Source organism: Oncorhynchus kisutch, linkage group LG17 (assembly GCF_002021735.2).
Source record: "Oncorhynchus kisutch isolate 150728-3 linkage group LG17, Okis_V2, whole genome shotgun sequence".
NCBI lineage: Eukaryota > Metazoa > Chordata > Actinopteri > Salmoniformes > Salmonidae > Oncorhynchus > Oncorhynchus kisutch.
In genome coordinates this window covers 4,860,776-4,884,626 of record NC_034190.2, presented here as the reverse complement: position 1 = coordinate 4,884,626, position 23,851 = coordinate 4,860,776, and the positions used below count along the sequence as shown (strand labels likewise).

At 42.8% G+C, this 23,851-nt stretch overlaps 2 protein-coding genes across 2 annotated transcripts in view; one reads left to right on the top strand and one right to left on the bottom strand.

Annotated features, from left to right (window-relative positions):
• The window catches only part of LOC109883025 (regulating synaptic membrane exocytosis protein 3), an 87,992-nt gene extending 69,580 nt beyond the window's left edge, over window positions 1-18,412 (top strand). Inside the window, exons 5-7 of the mRNA XM_031795019.1 lie at window positions 1,188-1,289; window positions 5,541-5,680; window positions 6,428-18,412. Of these exons, the coding sequence (XP_031650879.1) occupies window positions 1,188-1,289; window positions 5,541-5,680; window positions 6,428-6,637 (452 nt within the window). The 3' untranslated portion in view covers window positions 6,638-18,412. The remainder of the gene's footprint in view (window positions 1-1,187; window positions 1,290-5,540; window positions 5,681-6,427) is intronic.
• Window positions 18,413-18,545: 133 nt separating this feature from the next.
• Window positions 18,546-22,143, bottom strand: LOC116354506 (uncharacterized). The gene is made up of 2 exons (XM_031795018.1): window positions 18,893-22,143; window positions 18,546-18,838 (listed from the first exon to the last, which is right to left on the bottom strand). The coding sequence occupies exons 1-2, from the start codon at window positions 21,588-21,590 to the stop codon at window positions 18,717-18,719; spliced, it is 2,820 nt and encodes a 939-aa protein (XP_031650878.1). The 5' UTR covers window positions 21,591-22,143; the 3' UTR covers window positions 18,546-18,716.
• Window positions 22,144-23,851: the final 1,708 nt, after the last annotated feature.

Sequence of the window (23,851 nt, the reverse complement as noted above, 5' to 3'; positions counted from 1 at the left end):
GGCTCTACATTAGATACCAGGTGGTGTGTGAATATGGAGATGGCTCTACATTAGATACCAGGTGGTGTGTGAATATGGAGATGGCTCTACATTAGATACCAGGTGGTGTGTGAATATGGAGATGGCTCTACATTAGATACCAGGTGGTGTGTGAATATGGAGATGGCTCTACATTAGATACCAGGTGGTGTGTGAATATGGAGGTGGCTCTACATTAGATACCAGGTGGTGTATGAATATGGAGATGGCTCTACATTAGATACCAGGTGGTGTGTGAATATGGAGATGGCTCTACATTAGATACCAGGTGGTGTGTGAATATGGAGGTGGCTCTACATTAGATACCAGGTGGTGTATGAATATGGAGATGGCTCTACATTAGATACCAGGTGGAGAATGAATATGGAGATGGCTCTACATTAGATACCAGGTGGTGTATGAATATGGAGATGGCTCTACATTAGATACCAGGTGGTGTATGAATATGGAGATGACTCTACATTAGATACCAGGTGGTGTGTGAATATGGAGATGGCTCTACATTAGATACCAGGTGGTATATGAATATGGAGATGGCTCTACATATTTAATTAATTTTATGAAGGTATGTAAATATGGGTATTCTATGCCTAAATCACCTGGTAAATAATTGTGAGAACAGTGGAACACGCTTTCTGTCTCTCCCTGCTGATCAACAGTGGTACTGCAGGCTGAAACTACACTTTCTGATCAGATACGACATGATAATATGGCCAGAATGTAACCTGATCTGACCCAGAGAAGGGTTCTGACCCTCTGATCTGACCTGGAGAAGGGTTCTGGCCTCTGATCTGACCAGGAGAAGGGTTCTGGCCTCTGATCTGACCCGTAGAAGGGTTCTGGCCTCTGATCTGACCTGGAGAAGGGTTCTGGCCTCGGTTCTGACCTGGAGAAGGGTTCTGGCCTCTGATCTGACCTGGAGAAGGATTCTGGCCTCTGATCTGACCCGGAGAAGGGTTCTGGCCTCTGATCTGACCCGGAGAAGGGTTCTGGCCTCTGATCTGACCTGGAGAAGGGTTCTGGCCTCTGATCTGACCTGGAGAAGGGTTCTGGCCTCTAACTAGGCACAGAGCTTTTCCTGGCCAGATTACATGCTAAGTAAAATCATCTGCCCCTAAACATGAGGAGTGTGTGTTTTCCTCCTGTAGGTGACATCCATGTGGGTATGGTGGACAGAGGAGGCCAGCTAGAGGTGGAGATCAACCAGGCCAGAGGACTGACCCCTAAACCAGGGTCAAAGAACATCCCAGGTACAACACAAAACTACAGAACTTTATTGTTCATTTAATCATCCCAGGCACTCAAAAAAAACTTCAGAACTTTATTGTTAATCACAGCTACAATACAAACCTACATAACTTTATTGTTCATTTGAGGTGCAATACAAACCTACATAACTTTATTGTTAATCACAGGTACAATTACAAACCTACATAACTTTATTGTTCATACCAGGTACAACACAAACCTACATAACTTTATTGTTCATACCAGGTACAATACAAACCTACATAACTTTATTGTTCATACCATGTACAATACAAACCTACCTAACTTTATTGTTCATACCAGATACAATACAAACCTACATAACTTTATTGTTCATACCAGGTACAATACAAACCTACATAACTTTATTGTTCATACCAGATACAATACAAACCTACATAACTTTATTGTTCATACCAGATACAATACAAACCTACATAACTTTATTGTTCATACCAGGTACAATACAAACCTACATAACTTTATTGTTCATACCAGATACAATACAAACCTACATAACTTTATTGTTCATACCAGATACAATACAAACCTACATAACTTTATTGTTCATACCAGATACAATACAAACCTACATAACTTTATTGTTCATACCAGATACAATACAAACCTACATAACTTTATTGTTCATACCAAATACAATACAACCTACATAACTTTATGAAAAAGAAAGGACTCTTCATCAAATTAATTAAAATGCCGTTATTTTAAAACTAATTTTGGCTGCATGGCATTCGTCAGGAAGTTCAAAGATACGATAATTCTATGTCTTCTTTTAATTTTTTTTATTTTTTCCAATCAACCCTGATTGAAGAGGGAGTGATTCCAGAATACATTCAGAAGTGAAATAGATATGTTATCGAAATGCATATTAAGGTTTAAAGTATTAGAGCTATTAGACACGACTAAGTAGTCCTAGCCTTGACTAGGAGGGCAAAACGGTGAGAGTTGGAGAGACAAGCATTTTATAGTACACTAGATCACAGCCAACATGGACCACAGCAGTCCAATAATGGCAGAGGGCAATGTGTCCACAAGATGACAGCGAAGGGACCACAAAGACCCAACTTGAATGTTGAGAAATCCATATCTCCATTTAAACCAGGGTACTTAGTGGCCTGTAGTTTGAAAATCCCAAAACGTTCCCTTTAGTTTAGCTGTTTAAGGCGGTCCCCTGTTTTACCCAATCACCTACGAGTAGAGGGAGGAGGAAGGACCTAAGCTATAGGCTCTCCATCTTCTTTTGGATGTGAGACATGTCCCTGTGTGTGTCTGTATCCCCTCTATCCCTCCTTACCTCCCTCTATCCCCTCCTTACCTCCCTATATCCCCTCCTTACCTCCTATATCCCCTCCTTACCTCCCTATATCCCCTCCTTACCTCCCTATAATCCCCTCATTACCCCCCTCTATCCCTCCTTACCTCCCTATATCCCCTCCTTACCTCCCTATATCCCCTCCTTACCTCCCTATATCCCCTCATTACCCCCCTCTATCCCTCCTTACCTCCCTATATCCCCTCCTTACCTCCCTATATCCCCTCCTTACCTCCCTATATCCCCTCCTTACCCCCCTCTATCCCTCCTTACCTCCCTATATCCCCTCCTTACCTCCCTATATCCCCTCCTTACCCCCCTCTAGCCCCTCCTTACCTCCATATATCTCCTCCTTACCTCCCTCTATCATTCCTTACCTACCTACCTCCATCCCTCCTTTCCTCTCGCTGGCCCTCCTTACCCCCCCTCTAGCCCCTCCTTACCCCCCTCTAGCCCCTCTTTACCCCCCTCTAGCCCCTCTTTACCCCCTCTAGCCCCCTCCCTACCTCCCTCCATCCCTCCTTACCCCCTCTAGCCCCCCCCTTACCTACTTCTAGCCCCTCCTTACCCCCATCTAGCCCCTCCTTACCACCCTCTAGCCCCTCCTTACCTCCCTCTAGCCCCTCCTTACCTCCCTCCACCCCTCCTTACCCCCATCTAGCCCCTCCTTACCACCCTCTAGCCCCTCCTTACCTCCCTCTAGCCCCTCCTTACCTCCCTCTATCCCTCCTTACCCCCCTCTAGCCCCCCTTACCTACCTCTAGCCCCTCCTTACCCCCATCTAGCCCCTCCTACCACCCTCTAGGCCCTCCTTACCTCCCTCTAGCCCCTCCTTACCTCTCTCTAGCCCCCTCCTTACCCCCATCTAGCCCCTCCTTACCTCCTCTAGCCCCTCCCTACCTCCCTCCATCCCTCCTTACCCTTCTCTAGCCCCTCCTTACCTCCCTCTAGCCCCTCCTTACCCCCCTCTAGCCCCTCCCTACCTCCCTCCATCCCTCCTTACCCCCCTCTAGCCCCCTCCTTACCCCCCTCTAGCCCCTCCTTACCCCCCTCTAGCCCCTCCTTACCTCACTCTAGCCCCCCCTTACCTCCCTCTAGGCCACCCTTACCCCCCTCTAGCCCCTCCTTACCCCCTCTAGCCCTCCTTACCCCCCTCTAGCCCCTCCTTACCCCCACTAGCCCCTCCTTACCCTCACTCTAGCCCCCCTTACCTCCCTCTAGCCCACCCTTACCCCCCTCTAGCCCCCCTTACCTCCCTCCATCCCTCCTTACCTCCCTCTATCCCTCCTTACCTCCCTCTAGCCCCCCCTTACCTCCCTCTAGCCCCTCCTTACCCCCCTCTAGCCTCTCCTTACCCCCCTCTAGCCCCTCCTTACCCCCTCCATCCCTCCTTACCCCCCTCTAGCCCCTCCTTACCCCCTCTAGCCCCTCCCTACCCCCCCTCTAGCCACTCCTTACCCCCCCTCTAGCCACTCCTTACCCCCCTCTAGCCCCTCCTTACCTCACTCTAGCCCCCCCTTACCTCCCTCTAGCCCACCCTTACCCCCCTCTAGCCCCTCCTTACCCCCTCTAGCCCCTCGTTAACTCTCTCTAGCCCCTCCTTACCTCCCTCTATCCCTCCTTACCACGCTCCATCCCTCCTTAACCCCCTCTAGCCCCTCCTTACCCCCCCCTCTAGCCCCTCCTTAGCCCCTCCTTACCTCCATCCCAAGGGGGGTGAGCAAAGTACTGCCACGAGACATACATTTTAAATTAAATAAATCTTTTTTTTAAATCTTTTTTTAAAACTTTTTTTTTCTTCCCCAATTTTGTGGAATCCAATTGGTAGTTACAGTCTTGTCTCATCACTGCAACTCCCGTAGAGACTCAGGAGAATGGCGAAGGTCGAGAGCCAGGCGTCCTCCGGAAACACAAGCCAGCCATGCCGCACTGCTTCTTGACACAATGCTCGCTTAACCCAGAAGCCAGCCGCACAAATGTGTCGGAGGAAACACCGTGCACCTGGCGACCGTGTCAGTGTGCGTCGCGCCCGGCCCACCACAGGAGTCACTAGAGCGCAATGGGACAAGGACATCCCGGCCGGCCAAAACGCTCCTTTATCCCAGGCGGCGCTGGGCCAATTGTGCATCGCCTTACCGGTTCTCCCGGTCGTGGCCGGGTTGAGAAACAGCCCGGGATCGAAGTCGGATCTGTAGTGATGCCTCAAGCATTGCAGTGCCTTAGACCCCTGAGGCCCACCCATTCTCTAATTGAGGCCGGAATGTGATCTATACCCATAGCTTGTAGGGAGGCACGGTTGCCATGGTGCCTTGCCATGGGGTAATCGTCATTGGCTCCCCGTGTGACGTACTTGTTTCCCCGCTAAGCTTTCTTGAAGGCGTTTCTTTGTCCGTCCAAATGTAGAACACCTTGCACTGTGGACATTCCAATCTGTAGATGACATGAGTCGTTTTTACAGTTAAATGAAACGCTTGACTTGATAACCGTGTTTAGAAGCAAACAAAATACCTTTTTCTGTGCAATATTTTAGTAGCGTATCACTTTGGATCGTTCCACCATTTATTTTTCATTATAATTTTTATGTTCTCTGCTTGAGCACTGTATCTTTGTACCAAAAGGCTCTCTGGTGAATCATGAGGAACCACCCCCCTCCCCCCTCCCCCCCCCACCCCCCTCCACAACAAGTCATCTGGTGGAAACGCAGTTTTTTTAAACATCTGTAGGTGATTCACCCTAAATTAACACTGATCTCACTGACGCACATCAAATTTGAATTAAAATAACTTGTTGTTCATTTCTTGTGCACGGACTAGTCACAGGGTAGATTTGAATAGAAAAAAACTTTATTGTTCATCCTGACCAGTCACAGAGGTTCATTTCCAGCATAAATTTCCTGCAGCGACCTACGTGAAGGTGTATGTGTTGGAGAATGGGGCGTGTCTGGCTAAGAAGAAGACCAGAGTGGTGAAGAAGACTCTAGACCCGTCCTACCAACAGGCCCTGCTGTTTGAAGAGAGTCCTCAGGCCAAAGTCCTCCAGGTTAATACCTATATTAATTATATAATATGATCTAGTAATTTGAGAACTCCATGTGTTCATCTTACATGGCCAGATATATTGTCTTTCACTACTAGATCTGTATTTAATGACTTATAGTTCATTCGGAAAGTGTTCAGACCCCTGGATTTTTTTCTACGTTACAGCCTCATTCTAAAATGGATTAAATTATATGTTTTACCTCATCAATCTACACACAATAACCCATAATGACATCACAATACCCCATAATGACATCACAATACCCCATAATGACATCACAATACCCCATAATGACATCACAATACCCCATAATGGCATCACAATACCCCATAATGACATCACAATACCCCTCTCTCTCTCTCTCTCTCTCCCTCTCTCTCTCTCTCTCTCTCCTTCTCTCTCCCTCTCTCTCTCTCTCTCTCTCCCTCTCTCTACCCCACCCCCCCCCCTCTCTCTCTCTCTCTCTCTCTCTCTCCCACCCCCCCCTCTCTCTCCCCCACCCCCTCTCTCTCTCCATCTCCTTCTCTCTCTCTCTCTCTCCTTCTCTCTCCCTCTCTCTCTCTCTCTCTCTCTCTCTCTCTCTCTCTCTCTCTCTCTCTCTCTCTCTCCTCTCCCCCACCCCCCCCCCCCCCCCCCTCTCTCTCTCTCTCTCTCTCTCTCTCTCTCTCTCTCTCTCTCTCTCTCTCCCACCCCCCCTCTCTCTCCCCCACCCCCCTCTCTCTCTCCCACCCTCTCTCTCTCTCCCAGGTGATTGTGTGGGGTGACTATGGGCGGATGGACCACAAGTGCTTCATGGGCATGGCTCAGATCATGCTGGATGAGTTGGACCTTGGTGCCACGGTGAGCGGATGGTACAAGCTGTTCCCCACCTCGTCTCTGGCTGACATCGGACCCCTCACACGACGACTGTCCCAGTCCTCACTGGAGAGCTGTGCCACCAGCCCCTCCTGTAGCTAGACAGAGAGTACTATATAGTACACACACACACACAGATCCTCAGATCCATCCCCATAACTACGTCAGATAACATGATTTACCAGAACATAGCATTATAGTAGCGTTACTTACTGCCCAATATCCCTGTCCCCTGCCTCCTGTCCCGTCTCAGAATATCTGCCCAATATCAGAATCCCTGTCCCCTGTCCCCTGTCCCATTTCAGAATCCCTGTCCCCTGCCCCCTGTCCCGTCTCAGAATCCCTGTCCCATCTCAGAATCTCTGTCCCATCTCAGAATCCCTGTACCCTCTCAGAATCCCTGTCCCCTGCCCCCTGCCTCCTGCCTCCTGTCCCGTCTCAGAATCCCTGTCCCGTCTCAGAATCCCTGTCCCATCTCAGAATCCCTGTCCCATCTCAGAATCCCTGTCCCATCTCAGAATCCCTGTCCCGTCTCAGAATCCCTGTCCCGTCTCAGAATCCCTGTCCCATCTCAGAATCCCTGTCCCGTCTCAGATCCCTGTCCCATCTAGTGGATGCCCCATTCGACATTCCCTGATCCCAGAATTCCAAGGCTGTGTCCCAAAATGGCAGCCTATTCCCTATATAGTTAACTACTACTGACAGGAGCCAAGGGAAAAGGGTGCCATTTGGGACACAAGTCAAGGCACTACTTCTCATCCCAGGGTCAGGTCGTTCCGAAACCAGTTTTTAAACTCTCTATGCCAAACTAAGAAGAAAAACTACTTTATTTTTTAAAACCAAAGCAATTTTTATTGTTACTATCAGGAGTGCTAGTTATACAATATCTACGTACTGATAAGTAGCAGAGTCTATGAGTTAGATGGAATACAATATCTACGTACTGATAAGTAGCAGAGTCTATGAGTTAGATGGAATACAATATCTACGTACTGATAAGTAGCAGAGTCTATGAGTTAGATAGAATACAATATCTACGTAAGTAGCAGAGTCTATGAGTTAGGAGGAATGTAAACATTGTGTTTTAGCTCCTCTAAACACACACAGGCTGGACATGAGAAAGAAAGGCCACGTTATTAAACACAAATCGACAGGATGTTCACATAATCACTATTATTATGTGAGGTAGCAGCGCTAATCTTCTAATTTCCACAAGCCAGAGTTAATAAGTATATAGATGTTAGATAGATACAGTATAGAGATGTGTGTTCATGTGTGTGTTGGCTGCATCCTACACGTTTGCTTGCAACCCTTATTGAGACATTTTAACGTTTTTTTGTGTGGTTTTTGTTTGCCTTTAAGACTCTAATCAGATATATAGATGCTACTTTATTTATTTAGCTAATCAGTCACTGTCTAAAGAACATGAAGAACGTAACACTCAACACTCGAGTTTTAGGAGATGGAGGGACATCATTTCCATACAGAACAAACTAATTCCAAACCTACCAGCAATCTCTCGTAAAACAAGCGGCATTGTGGGACACAGGAGGACCAACTGACAAACTGACAGGAATCATTCTCCTCCTTCCTCAAGAGCGTTGAACTCAAAGGCTTCTGGGTAGTCTGGGCTATAGTCGTCGGTCATTGTAGACCCTGTTAGTGCGAACCACACTGGACTTCATATCCCAGATACTGTTTGCTTCTGCCCCACAACATGTCTACTGTACAGACAAGAACCTTTTGTATCAACTTCCTCTTGATTTCCTGTTTAAGTTTCTTATCTTCACTTCCTGTTTCTGACCGTAATTATGAAGTGGGAAGCATTGGTAAGATAGAAGTCTTTCTGATGTCCGTGGTAGGATCTCACTCCCAGGACACACCCATGCATGGATGTCCCCCAAAAACACATAGGCCTGTGTCTGATTAATGGGTACTGACTGCCACCTGGGTCAACATTAGCCCCTGAGGTTATGTGGTCACGTCACTGTTCTCTCAGCAATGTAAACCCCAGCAGCACAGATATATATTGTATTATCAAGTACCTTCAACAACCAGTAGATGGCGTCTGATTGGTTCCTGTTCAACCAGTAGATGCCATCTAATTAGTTCCTGTTCAACCAGTAGATGACGTCTGATTGGTTCCTGTTCAACCAGTAGATGCCATCTAATTAGTTCCTGTTCAACCAGTAGATGGTGTCTGATTAGTTCCTGTTCAAACAGTAGATGACGTCTGATTGGTTCCTGTTCAAACAGTAGATGCCGTCTAATTAGTTCCTGTTCAACCAGTAGATGACGTCTGATTGGTTCCTGTTCAACCAGTAGATGCCATCTAATTAGTTCCTGTTCAAACAGTAGATGACGTCTGATTGGTTCCTGCACAAGCTCAAACTCGAAGTGTATTGTGATCTCATTTGCTGAATATGGACATTTCTCCTGGTCAACAGTTTCGCAAATCATCATGGGATCTGGCACACCGATCTCTTATTGGCCAGGACTCTTATACCTCTTCTTAAATCAGCCCTCTCTAATTTCTTATTGACTGCTGCTACACGCACACAATCATGTGATTATTGTGAATAAATCAGATTAATATAATAGTTTGTTTAAATATTTACATGGACACATCTGAAATCAGACGGTGAGATTTTTGATAAGAACAGAAACATTTCCAATCCAAATAATCATTCTACCAGAGCAACCGGGTTATTTTTGCAAAAGCCTATTTGATTCTGAGCATGGACATATAACGTTTGTATGTCAAAACCATTTGTAAGATGATACATACTACTACATAGGTTTTTCTGTGTTCACTCAAACATAAAAGGAGGGCTTGAGCTGCTGGCAGATCAAATACACAGCCGGAACGCTGATTCAGCTGTTTACACGTCCCAATAATTTGAACGTTTGCTCAGAAAATCAGCAAATGCTTACTTCGATTTTAACCGTACACCGATTAAGATAAGCAGAGTAATGTGTTTACATGCTTTTTCCATACTCGGCCTTCTGCCATAATGAGTTGAATATGGCATCTGTTCGGGCAATACTTTTTGGGGTGGAAGGTAGCCTAGTGGTTAGTGCAGGTAGCCTAGTGGTTAGAGCAGGTAGTCTAGTGGTTAGAGGCAGGTAGCCTAGTGGTTAGAGCAGGTAGCCTAGTGGTTAGAGCAGGTAGCCTAGTGGTTAGAGCAGGTAGCCTAGTGGTTAGAGCAGGTAGCCTAGTGGTTAGAGCAGGTAGACTAGTGGTTAGAGCAGGTAGCCTAGTGGTTAGAGCAGGTAGCCTAGTGGTTAGAGGCAGGTAGCCTAGTGGTTAGAGCAGGTAGCCTAGTGGTTAGAGCAGGTAGCCTAGTGGTTAGAGCAGGTAGTCTAGTGGTTAGAGGCAGGTAGCATAGTGGTTAGAGCAGGTAGCCTAGTGGTTAGAGCAGGTAGCCTAGTGGTTAGAGCAGGTATCCTAGTGGTTAGAGCAGGTAGCCTAGTGGTTAGAGCAGGTAGCCTAGTGGTTAGAGCAGGTAGCCTAGTGGTTAGAGCAGGTATCCTAGTGGTTAGAGCAGGTAGCCTAGTGGTTAGAGCAGGTAGCCTAGTGGTTAGAGCAGGTAGACTAGTGGTTAGAGCAGGTAGCCTAGTGGTTAGAGCAGGTAGCCTAGTGGTTAGAGGCAGGTAGCCTAGTGGTTAGAGCAGGTAGCCTAGTGGTTAGAGCAGGTAGCCTAGTGGTTAGAGCAGGTAGTCTAGTGGTTAGAGGCAGGTAGCATAGTGGTTAGAGCAGGTAGCCTAGTGGTTAGAGCAGGTAGCCTAGTGGTTAGAGCAGGTATCCTAGTGGTTAGAGCAGGTAGCCTAGTGGTTAGAGCAGGTAGCCTAGTGGTTAGAGCAGGTAGCCTAGTGGTTAGAGCAGGTATCCTAGTGGTTAGAGCAGGTAGCCTAGTGGTTAGAGCAGGTAGCCTAGTGGTTAGAGCAGGTAGCCTAGTGGTTAGAGCAGGTAGACTAGTGGTTAGAGCAGGTAGCCTAGTGGTTAGAGCAGGTAGCCTAGTGGTTAGAGGCAGGTAGCCTAGTGGTTAGAGCAGGTAGCCTAGTGGTTAGAGCAGGTAGCCTAGTGGTTAGAGCAGGTAGTCTAGTGGTTAGAGGCAGGTAGCATAGTGGTTAGAGCAGGTAGCCTAGTGGTTAGAGCAGGTAGCCTAGTGGTTAGAGCAGGTATCCTAGTGGTTAGAGCAGGTAGCCTAGTGGTTAGAGCAGGTAGCCTAGTGGTTAGAGCAGGTAGCCTAGTGGTTAGAGCAGGTATCCTAGTGGTTAGAGCAGGTAGCCTAGTGGTTAGACCGTTGGGCCAGTAACTGAAAGGTTGCTGGATTCAATCCCCGAACTGACGAGGTAAAAAATAATGTCGCCCCCTGAACAAGGCAGTTAACCCACTGTTCCCCGATAGGCCGTCATTGAAAATAAGAATTTGTTCTTAACTGACTTGCCTAGTTAAATAAAACATAAAAAATTTAATATCACATTATTTGTGTGCATGTAAATGTACTCAATGTTTCTAATGTCCTATGCTAGTTGGCTGCAATGACCAAACTTCCATCATGAAAAATATTTCAACAAATGTTGTTATCGCTGTTGATTGACTGAATTTCAGTTCAGAGTTAAATTTATCACATGCTTTCATGGCGCCATTGCACATGCAACAAATAATGAATTCTTTACGTAGTAGCTTTTATTTTGTGACCAAGAGGAATATCATTGAGACCAAACATGCCCATTTAAGATGAAGGCTGGCATACCGTAAACAATCTTTAGTGGTTCTGTAGATACCGGCCATTGGAACCTGTTGTGGTGAGAGATTCTGGAGACACTGGCCATTGGAACCTGCTGTTGAGAGAGATTCTGTAGACTCTGGCCATTGGAACCTGTTGTGGAGAGAGATTCTGTAGACTCTGGCCATTGGAACCTGCTGTTGAGAGAGATTCTGTAGATACTGGCCATTGGAACCTGCTGTTGAGAGAGATTCTGTAGACTCTGGCCATTGGAACCTGCTGTTGAGAGAGATTCTGGAGACTCTGGCCATTGGAACCTGCTGTGGAGAGACATTCTTTAGATACTGGCCATTGGAACCTGCTGTTGAGAGAGATTCTGTAGACTCTGGCCATTGGAACCTGCTGTTGAGAGAGATTCTGTAGACTCTGGCCATTGGAACCTGCTGTTGAGAGAGATTCTGTAGACTCTGGCCATTGGAACCTGCTGTTGAGAGAGATTCTGTAGACTCTGGCCATTGGAACCTGCTGTTGAGAGAGATTCTGTAGACTCTGGCCATTGGAACCTGCTGTTGAGAGAGATTCTGCAGACTCTGGCCATTGGAACCTGCTGTGGAGAGAGATTCTGTAGACACTGGCCATTGGAACCTGCTGTTGAGAGAGATTCTGTAGACTCTGGCCATTGGAACCTGCTGTTGAGAGAGATTCTGTAGACTCTGGCCATTGGAACCTGCTGTTGAGAGAGACAGACAAAGACATTCCGGGAACACTTTAAACTCTGTTCTAGAATAGCATTTGACATTCTTATCAAATGTCTTATCTCACTGTTTTGTCAGCACTTTACCGTTAAGTGTGGATCGTTATATTTAGTCAGGGCTATGGAGCACTTTTTCTCTCAATCAGTGAATAATGTACTGTCATGTTTATGAAGTAGTTTTAAATGTACTTTATTTATTTATATATATATATATATTATGTGGACAGCTGGCATGATGTATTTGTATGTGTTTTCTTCAACGAAATGCATGAGTGACTGCTGATAGAAACACAAATATGTTTATTGGAAAGAGGAGAGGAAAGGAAAAAGACAAACGCAACGAAACTTCTATTTGAAATAACTTTAAAACTGTTTAAATGAAAACAAGAAGACCAGCTGGATCTTTAGTCCCATTGAACTATTGAAAATGTCTCTATAGATATTTTGTGATTGACATGTTTGGGAACTCGTATGAGGTTGCATGGCTCCCATAAATATATATTGAGTAGCTAGTAGCTACACAATTTTCACAACAGAACTTGAGAAGTTTGAAAAGAGGAAGAGTGTGAATGTATAGTACCAGTCAAAAGTCAAACGAGTCTGCAAAGCTGTCATCAAGTAATTATATGTATTGCTTGAACTATGTGATGTTTATTAATTCAAAGGTCAGAAAGAAGGGCCAAAGGTCATATGTCAGCTACTGAAGAATGTGTAGTTATTTGTTATTAGGGCCACCTGTAAATTCTACTTCACTCGAGTTGTGGCACAATTACCTGTTAGTAGAAAACCCAAGCATTGATATATGCTGAGTTGCAGACGTGGTCAGGCATTGTTACGTTGGTTCATTTGACTTTACAGTCCACCTGGTGTATTCTTACATTTACATGGTCAAACATTGGGTTTCTTTGGGACCAGTAACACAAATGTTTTGAATAATTTTTATTAAGTACCATGCAGAAAAACTGGCTTAACTGAAAGCACCAAGACTGTTAAAATGAAGCAACAGGACTGTTAAAATGAAGCAACAGGACTGTAAAGTAAAGCAACAGGACTGTAAAGTAAAGCAACAGGACTGTAAAGTAAAGCAACAGGACTGTAAAGTAAAGCAACATGACTGTAAAGTAAAGCAACAGGACTGTAAAGTAAAGCAACAGGACTGTTAAAGTAAAGCAACAGGACTGTAAAGTAAAGCAACATGACTGTAAAGTAAAGCAACAGAACTGTAAAGTAAAGCAACAGGACTGTAAAGTAAAGCAACAGGACTGTAAAGTAAAGCAACAGGACTGTAAAGTAAAGCAACAGGACTGTAAAGTAAAGCAACAGGACTGTAAAGTAAAGCAACAGGACTGTAAAGTAAAGCAACAGGACTGTAAAGTAAAGCAACAGGACTGTAAAGTAAAGCAACAGGACTGTAAAGTAAAGCAACAGGACTGTAAAGTAAAGCAACAGGACTGTAAAGTAAAGCAACAGGACTGTTAAAGTAAAGCAACAGGACTGTAAAGTAAAGCAACAGGACTGTAAAGTAAAGCAACAGGACTGTAAAGTAAAGCAACAGGACTGTTAAAGGAATGCGTTTTATGTATCAGGTAGAGCATCTCTGCTGAAAGGTGATGATGGTCTTTGTGAGTGAGTTGAGCTGGGTGACGTCATGACATAGAGTCCTCGTCAGAAGGATGACCTTAGCACCCCCAGATGGATTGAATGGGAGTAGGGTGAAGTTGCTCCTAGACGCTGATCTTGGTTCAGTTTAGCATTTCACCCACTAATGGTTAAGGTTAGGATTAGGGAAGGGGAAGCTGATCCTAGATCTGTACCCAGGGGAAACTTCACCTTGGAGCTGGATGGATGGTTGTAGACTGTTGATGTCTTCATTCAAGCAAAAATTGATTGTCAGCACAGGGTTTGATGAGAGTGATTTAGTGAGAAGAAGCATGTGTGTGAGTGCGTGAGAGACATAGTAGAGATGCTGACAATCAGAAAGGGGAAAAAGTGGATGGAATTACAGGTTGTTTGCTTGTATTTCCGTGCATGGCTTGGCATGTGACGGAATGTTGATGCTCCTGAACAGGGAGGTAGAATGAACGGGGTATATTGACTATTTGCAGATATGCTTTGTCAATGTTGAAGAGCCAGATGTGTTCTCCTGCGTCTGTTTAGCCACAGCTTTAAGATACTACACAGTGAAGTGGTGAATGTCTCCCCCATACACTGACGATGTCTCCTGTCAGTGGTTAAAGAAGAGCCATTTTTATAGAGATTATTTCATTGTTTTGTTTTGTTTTGTTGTTGCTTGAAATGTAACCGTCCACGAGCTTGCTCACTTCTAGAATGTTCACTTAGACATGTTCTAGAACTTTTCTCAGTGTTCTGAGCGACTGGTTTATTAATGTCTGAAACCATCTACAAATGTATTGTCTTTTAATGAGTATTATGCTGCCATTTTATGTTTGTAAATGAGGGGAGAAAATTAATTTTAGATGAACGAGTTATAGAACTATGACTGCAAGGTGATGATGAGGAAATGTGTATTTATATTCTCGTCTAAAAAAAATGAGGGCTTTGTCCAGTTTACAGTGGCCTTATTTTCGTTAGGAGACGTTACTCTACTGTTGTAGCACTGGTACACGGTTGAAAGTTTGAACAAAACACCTTTTTAAAAAGTAAACAAAACAAGTATTTTTCTTGAAATACTGTTACTGAAGTATATTTCTGTAAATGTGTAGTTTTCTGAATGTATTTGTTCATCCTGACACCATAGTGTAGCTGTTTGTTCTATGCCGTTTCACTGCAGTCTTTTTCTCCAGGCTGACTCACCTGTATCGGTTCAGTCGCTGTTATACTGTATCTTTGGTTATTTATTTAACAAGAATAGGCTCTGTGGTTTGACCTTTAACCTAGGCATGAATAAGACATATGATCTGGGCAAATGTAGTGATTTATTTCATGTTGAATTTAGACGATATCCGATCCACTGAATTAACACATTTTGTATTATTTATTTATTTTTTAAATCAAGATAAATTTACCATTTTATTTATGAAGTTGATATTAAGTGTACATTTAATACACATTTGTACTTTAGTAAACCTTACAATATATACCGCATGGTTACTTTGAAGAATTTATTGTATTTAATGATATAACGATATGATACAGAACCTACAGAAAATACTTATGGAACGTTGACGGATTCTACATTTTCTAGTGTTACAGAATTTATTGTATTTAATGATACAACGATATGATGACGATAATGATGATTTAATCCATTTAGAAACACAGAGCTTTCAGAAAATACTCATAGCCGTTGACGGATTCTACATTTTCTACAGCCTGAATAAATATTTTTTATTTCTTCCATCGACACACAATAACCAATAATGGCAAAGTGAAAATACGTTTTTATTTTTTTTACAAATGTTATCAAATGTATTGAAAATTAAATACAGAAATATCACATTTACATAAGTATTCACAACCCCCTGAGTCAATGCATGTTAGAATATTGTACCCTGAGTCTTTCTGGGTAAGAGTTTTACACACCTGGATTGTACTAATTTTTTCTAATTATTATTTTATTTTTATTATTCAAACTCTGTCAAGTTGGTTGTTGACCATTGCTAGACAGACATTTTCAAGTCTTGCCATAAATTTCCATGCCTATTTAAGTCAAAACTGTAACTAGGCCACTCGGATACATTCAATGTCGTCTTGGTAAGCAACTCCTGTGTATATTTGGCATTGTGTTTAAGGTTATTGTCCTGCTGAAAGGTGAATTTGCCTCCCAGTGTCTGTGCTAGGATTTTGCCTGTGCTTAGCTCTAGTTTGTATATTTCTATCCCAAAAATAATTCCCTAGTCTTTGCCGATGACAAGCATACCCATAACATGATGCAGCCACCACCATGCTTGAAAATATGAAGAGTTGTACTCAGTGATGTTTTGTGTTGGATTTACCCTAAACATAACACTTTGTATTCAGGACATAAAGCTAATTTCTTTGCCACATGATGCATGTTTTGAATTTTTTTATTCTGTTTAGGCTTTCTTCTTTTCATTAAGTCAATATTGTGGAGTAACTACAATGTTGTTGATCCACCCTCAGTTCTCTCCGATCACAGCCATTAAACTGTGTAACTGTTTTAAAGTCACCATTGACCTCATGGTGAAATCCCTGAGTGGTTTCCTTCCTCTCCGGCAACTGAGTTAGGAAGGACCCCTTTATCTTTGTAGTGACTGGGTGTATTGAAACACCCTCCAAAGTGTAATTAAAAAGTTCCCCATGCTCAAAGGGATATTCAATGTTATCAATGTCTGCTTTTTTTACCCATCTTCCAATAGGGGCCCTTCTTTGTGAGGCCTTGGAAAACCTCCCTGGTCTTTGTGAGGCCTTGGAAAACCTCCCTGGTCTTTGTGAGGCCTTGGAAAACCTCCCTGGTCTTTGTGAGGCCTTAGAAAACCTCCCTGGGCTTTGCGAGGCCTTGGAAAAACTCCCTGGTCTTTGTGAGGCCTTGGAAAACCTCCCTGGTCTTTGTGAGGCCTTGGAAAACCTCCCTGGTCTTTGTGGATGTGTTTGAAATTCACTGCTCGACTGAGAGACCTTACAGATAATTGTATGTGTGGGGTACAGAGATTAATTATTCATTTAAAATGATGTTTAAACACTATTATTACACACAGAGTCCATGCATCTTATTATGGGACTTGTTTACTCCTGAATTGATTTAGACCATAACAAAGAGGTGGAATACTTATTGACTCAAGATTGGCTTTTAATTGTTTATTAATTTGTAAACATTTCTAAAAACATAATTCCTCTTTGACATTATGGGGTTATTGTGTGTAGGCCAGTGAAACAAAATAAATTCAGGCTGTAACAAAAACGAAATCTAAGAAACGGGGTTGTGAACACTTTCTGAAGGCACTCGGCACTGTGTCATGGGGAAATCTGTGAATTGAAAGAAATATGAACAATTGTATTTAATTGTAGCATTAATTTAGTCTTCCATCCTACTGATATAGAGTTCTTCTTCTGCCAATAATAATAACGCATGTTCTTGTGTCAGAGGACTTAGTTATGTCTGTTAGACCTTGACTAGTAGGGCTGGCCTAGATACCTCTGACTGTTTTCTATTCCAATGAGAACAAACATCACAACAGAGTGTGAACTCCTTTCACAAATCACAACAATGACATAGATGTTGAACATTTTAACATAGACGTTGCCATAGTATTGATGAACAAAACATTGGTCCATTATTGAGAGTACCGTACAAAATACCACTAGGCAGTATTTAAATCAAACTCTTGATAACATCTAGTTCAGCAGAAATCATATCAAAATTTGACTGTTTTCAGATGCTCAGCACCATTGACTCCCGAAGCACTCAATGAATTGAGAACAGAGAACTTTTTTTTACGATGAACCCTAAACTCAAAGAAACAAGTGGTGTGCAGTCTCCATCATCAACGATAAGAATATTGTGAGGGGGGGGGGGGGGTTCTCTCTCTAATTTTACTACTGCTGCTGTAAATGCTGTTTGTCAACATTGTCAAATGTTCTAATCGTCGTTAAATCACAGCACAAGTTCCTGAGCAGACATTTTGTCTATAAACTTCTGACTGTCTGTCACAAAAGACAGATGAGAATCTCCCAGAGCCATGTTGTAGACCACAGTAGCAAACCCCCTTAAAGACAGCCTTCACATGGACGTCCCCAGCCAGGGAACCTCCTCTCAAACAGGCAGCAATGTAATGAGGTAACGTTGCAGAATTCTTTTTTATTGATTTTTTAAGTCACAGCAACGTTAATGTTTCTGATAATCTTTTTGGGTTATTTCGATTATCTAGATTAAAATGCTTCAGCCACACTAATTCACACACACATACATGTATGTTGCCCTGCTATCAACTGTAAAGGTAGATTCTTAGGGAACATGGTGCGGTGTGTGTGGGGGGGGGGGGGTTAAAGGCTCATTGGGGTCTAAAGGCTGGTATTTGCAGAACTTCCCTTTACTTATTGGTTTGGACTCTCTTCTAGACTCCATGAGACATTCACATAGTGAGTTTGAAAAGAGCGAAGTGTAGCAGATTGTCTGATTGAAGGAAAGACAAGGAGCTGGACTTTTATACCTGATGCTTTGTAAATGTTTTCTATGTGCAGTATTTGATCATGTAAAACTGGTATTTTTTTTGTGGTTTGTAATGCTGCATAATTGATTACTTAGGGTGCACGTAGTTTTTTGTACGAAAAATTGTACCAAATGGATGAAAAATAAAGAACAACAATAACAAAAACAAAAAAAAGTTCAAAGTTTTTCGGGTTCAGAAAGCCTGTAATTTGTCCCTTTTACCGTCTGGACTCGAAGTCAATAAAGTTTTATTCGAATCACCACTTTGTTTGCCCATGATGTCATTGTGATTCTGATTTCAACTTTGTCACTTCAGGACGTATCAAAGGGTGGAGAGAAATATGAAAATACAGTATTTCAACAAAAAACATATTTTTATTACTTGATTCCCAGTCCCCCCCCCCCCCTCACACATAGCCTTTTATTTTGTAAATATATTTCACAATTTAGATGTTTGTCTGAAAACGAAACAAGCAGATGGAACATAACTAATACACATATTATTCATATAAGATTAAGACAAAATATACAGGAGGGAAAAAAAGTCCTTATTGACATTTACACTCATTGTGTTTGCTGATACTTTACAAAGCAAGGAAAATAATATTTCAAACATACCTGGAATTTCTCGCACAAATGTAAAAAAAAAAACCTGAAGAGGTTCATATTACTAATGATCAACACACCTGTAGAAGGTACAATGCTTTTCCACAGGTTCATATTACTAATGACCAACACACCTGTAGAAGGTACAATGCTTTTCCACAGGTTCATATTACTAATGACCAACACACCTGTAGAAGGTACAATGCTTTTCCACAGGTTCATATTACTAATGACCAACACACCTGTAGAAGGTACAATGCTTTTCCACAGGTTCATATTACTAATGATCAACACACCTGTAGAAGGTACAATGCTTTTCCACAGGTTCATATTACTAATGATCAACACACCTGTAGAAGGTACAATGCTTTTCCACAGGTTCATATTACTAATGATCAACACACCTGTAGAAGGTACAATGCTTTTCCACAGGTTCATATTACTAATGACCAACACACCTGTAGAAGGTACAATGCTTTTCCACAGGTTCATATTACTAATGATCAACACACCTGTAGAAGGTACAATGCTTTTCCACAGGTTCATATTACTAATGACCAACACACCTGTAGAAGGTACAATGCTTTTCCACAGGTTCATATTACTAATGATCAACACACCTGTAGAAGGTACAATGCTTTTCCACAGGTTCATATTACTAATGACCAACACACCTGTAGAAGGTACAATGCTTTTCCACAGGTTCATATTACTAATGACCAACACACCTGTAGAAGGTACAATGCTTTTCCACAGGTTCATATTACTAATGATCAACACACCTGTAGAAGGTACAATGCTTTTCCACAGGTTCATATTACTAATGACCAACACACCTGTAGAAGGTACAATGCTTTTCCACAGGTTCATATTACTAATGATCAACACACCTGTAGAAGGTACAATGCTTTTCCACAGGTTCATATTACTAATGACCAACACACCTGTAGAAGGTACAATGCTTTTCCACAGGTTCATATTACTAATGACCAACACACCTGTAGAAGGTACAATGCTTTTCCACAGGTTCATATTACTAATGATCAACACACCTGTAGAAGGTACAATGCTTTTCCACAGGTTCATATTACTAATGATCAACACACCTGTAGAAGGTACAATGCTTTTCCACAGGTTCATATTACTAATGATCAACACACCTGTAGAAGGTACAATGCTTTTCCACAGGTTCATATTACTAATGATCAACACACCTGTAGAAGGTACAATGCTTTTCCACAGGTTCATATTACTAATGACCAACACACCTGTAGAAGGTACAATGCTTTTCCACAGGTTCATATTACTAATGATCAACACACCTGTAGAAGGTACAATGCTTTTCCACAGGTTCATATTACTAATGATCAACACACCTGTAGAAGGTACAATGCTTTTCCACAGGTTCATATTACTAATGATCAACACACCTGTAGAAGGTACAATGCTTTTCCACAGGTTCATATTACTAATGATCAACACACCTGTAGAAGGTACAATGCTTTTCCACAGGTTCATATTACTAATGACCAACACACCTGTAGAAGGTACAATGCTTTTCCACAGGTTCATATTACTAATGATCAACACACCTGTAGAAGGTACAATGCTTTTCCACAGGTTCATATTACTAATGACCAACACACCTGTAGAAGGTACAATGCTTTTCCACAGGTTCATATTACTAATGATCAACACACCTGTAGAAGGTACAATGCTTTTCCACAGGTTCATATTACTAATGACCAACACACCTGTAGAAGGTACAATGCTTTTCCACAGGTTCATATTACTAATGACCAACACACCTGTAGAAGGTACAATGCTTTTCCACAGGTTCATATTACTAATGATCAACACACCTGTAGAAGGTACAATGCTTTTCCACAGGTTCATATTACTAATGACCAACACACCTGTAGAAGGTACAATGCTTTTCCACAGGTTCATATTACTAATGATCAACACACCTGTAGAAGGTACAATGCTTTTCCACAGGTTCATATTACTAATGACCAACACACCTGTAGAAGGTACAATGCTTTTCCACAGGTTCATATTACTAATGACCAACACACCTGTAGAAGGTACAATGCTTTTCCACAGGTTCATATTACTAATGATCAACACACCTGTAGAAGGTACAATGCTTTTCCACAGGTTCATATTACTAATGATCAACACACCTGTAGAAGGTACAATGCTTTTCCACAGGTTCATATTACTAATGACCAACACACCTGTAGAAGGTACAATGCTTTTCCACAGGTTCATATTACTAATGATCAACACACCTGTAGAAGGTACAATGCTTTTCCACAGGTTCATATTACTAATGATCAACACACCTGTAGAAGGTACAATGCTTTTCCACAGGTTCATATTACTAATGATCAACACACCTGTAGAAGGTACAATGCTTTTCCACAGGTTCATATTACTAATGATCAACACACCTGTAGAAGGTACAATGCTTTTCCACAGGTTCATATTACTAATGATCAACACACCTGTAGAAGGTACAATGCTTTTCCACAGGTTCATATTACTAATGATCAACACACCTGTAGAAGGTACAATGCTTTTCCACAGGTTCATATTACTAATGACCAACACACCTGTAGAAGGTACAATGCTTTTCCACAGGTTCATATTACTAATGATCAACACACCTGTAGAAGGTACAATGCTTTTCCACAGGTTCATATTACTAATGACCAACACACCTGTAGAAGGTACAATGCTTTTCCACAGGTTCATATTACTAATGATCAACACACCTGTAGAAGGTACAATGCTTTTCCACAGGTTCACTGCATTCCTTTGCACCATCTCTGCACATGAATCAGCTATTGCCTGGACAGTGTTAATCTAAGACGAGGCTGCCCAATCAATGTTCACAGAGAGAGCTCTTCTGTCGGTATTCAGTCCCAACCATAATTTAAAATCACACCTGATTCTACTTACTGCCTGCTCACCAACGCCTTAACGAGCTAAATCGGGTATGTTAGGTTAGGGTCGGAGCAAAAACCTGCATGGAACGGCAGCCCTGATCTAAGAAGACCATTTAATAACCTCTAAACCTTTATATCCACTCACACTCTTCGGGATTGCACTGAGCAACATGAGCTGAGGTGTGTGGTTGTTTCAAGTAGAAAACTGCGAGCTGCATCTAAGAAATAGAATCACAATATAGAATTGGTTACTTAAGGACAAAGTGTCTGGTCTGGTCAAAACTGTGCTCGCCAAAGTGCTATAACTGAGTTATAATTGACCAAAAATAGCCTCTCTCCCTATCGCTCTCTCTCTCTCTGTCTCTCTAGCTCTCTCTCCCTATCTATCTCTCTCTCTCTGTCTCTCTAGCTCTCTCTCCCTATCTATCTCTCTCTCTCTGTCTCTCTAGCTCTCTCTCTTTATCTATCTCTCTGTCTCTCTAGCTCTCTCTCTGTCTCTCTAGCTCTCTCCCTATCTATCTCTCTCGGTCTCTCTAGCTCTCTCCCTATCTATCTCTCTCTGTCTCCCTATCTCTCTCTCTCTCTCTCTCTGTCTCTCTTACTTTGTGTCTCCTTGCTTCTCTTACGTTCCCTGCATATCTGCCTGTTTCTGCCCCTCTCTCTTTCACAGTGGCAACGTAATATTAATAACTAGCCCACATGCTGTACTCCCTATTTGTCACGCCCTGGCCTTAGTTCTCTTTGTTTTCTTTATTATTTTGGTTAGGTCAGGGTGGTTAGGTCAGGGTGGTTAGGTCAGGGTGGTTAGGTCAGGGTGGTTAGGTCAGGGTGGTTAGGTCAGGGTGGTTAGGTCAGGGTGGTTAGGTCAGGGTGGTTAGGTTAGGGTGGTTAGGTCAGGGTAGTTAGGTCAGGGTGGTTAGGTCAGGGTGGTTAGGTCAGGGTGGTTAGGTCAGGGTGGTTAGGTCAGGGTGGTTAGGTCAGGGTGTGACGAGGTTGGGTATGTGTGTTTTTTGTCTTGTCTAGGTAAATGTAGGTCTATGGTGGTCTATGGTGGCCTGAATTGGTTCCCAATCAGAGACAGCTGTTTATCGTTGGGGAGCCATTTTTCCCATTTGTGTTTGTGGGTTCTTGTCTATGTGTAGTTGCCTGTCAGCACTCATTCGTATAGCTTCACGTGTCGTTTTGTTATTTAGTGTTTCTTCGTTAATTAAAGAAGATGTATTCATATCACACCGCGCCTTGGTCTCATCAATACGACGGACGTGACGATATTCAAACCGGTGCATCTCATCATCACCTCGTGCCAGTGTCAGACGTGGTCCTTCAGAATATGGAATATGTCTTTGTGAATTCATCTTTTACATTATTTACCTCATCATGCATTTATAATAATCATAATAATAGCCTAGTAATAACAATAATAAACATATGCTATTTGTTTTTATTTGTTTGTGCGCTGACTAAATAAGGAATGATTGGCATATACCCAGTGGCCAATCGCTGATAGTCAAAAAAAAGAGAAAAAAGTCAAGCATAACAAATGTCTGCTGTCCGAAACTTAACCTTAAAGGCTCCAATAGCTTTACAGGCTGGGAAACAGGCTGGTCAACAGGCTGGTCAACAGGCTGATCAACAGGCTGCTCAACAGGCTGCTCAACAAATGTCCCAAATGTAATTCTATCCCCTAGTGCACTACTTCTGATGGCTCTGGTCAAAAGTAGTGCACTTGCAAGGGGATAGCATGCCACTTGGGACGCTGATATGAAGAGCTCTGCTATTGGTGGACTGAGAACATAAGTAGTCCTAGAGCTCTGCTATTGGTGGACTGAGAACATAAGTAGTCCTAGAGCTCTGCTATTGGTGGACTGAGAACATAAGTAGTCCTAGAGCTCTGCTATTGGTGGACTGAGAACATAAGTAGTCCTAGAGCTCTGCTATTGGTGGACTGAGAACAGAAGGAGTCCTAGAGCTCTGCTATTGGTGGACTGAGAACAGAAGGAGTCCTAGAGCTCTGCTATTGGTGGACTGAGAACATAAGGAGTCCTAGAGCTCTGCTATTGGTGGACTGAGAACATAAGGAGTCCTAGAGCTCTGCTATTGGTGGACTGAGAACAGAAGGAGTCCTAGAGCTCTGCTATT

Excerpts from the sequence above, each read along its gene's own strand:
- LOC116354506 (XM_031795018.1), bottom strand. The coding sequence starts at position 21,590 with ATGGTGCAAAGGAATGCAGTGAACCTGTGGAAAAGCATTGTACCTTCT. Across the intron at positions 18,839-18,892 it reads AAGCATTGTACCTTCTACAG|GTGTGTTGATCATTAGTAAT; the intron begins GTGTGTTGGTCA and ends TACCTTCTACAG.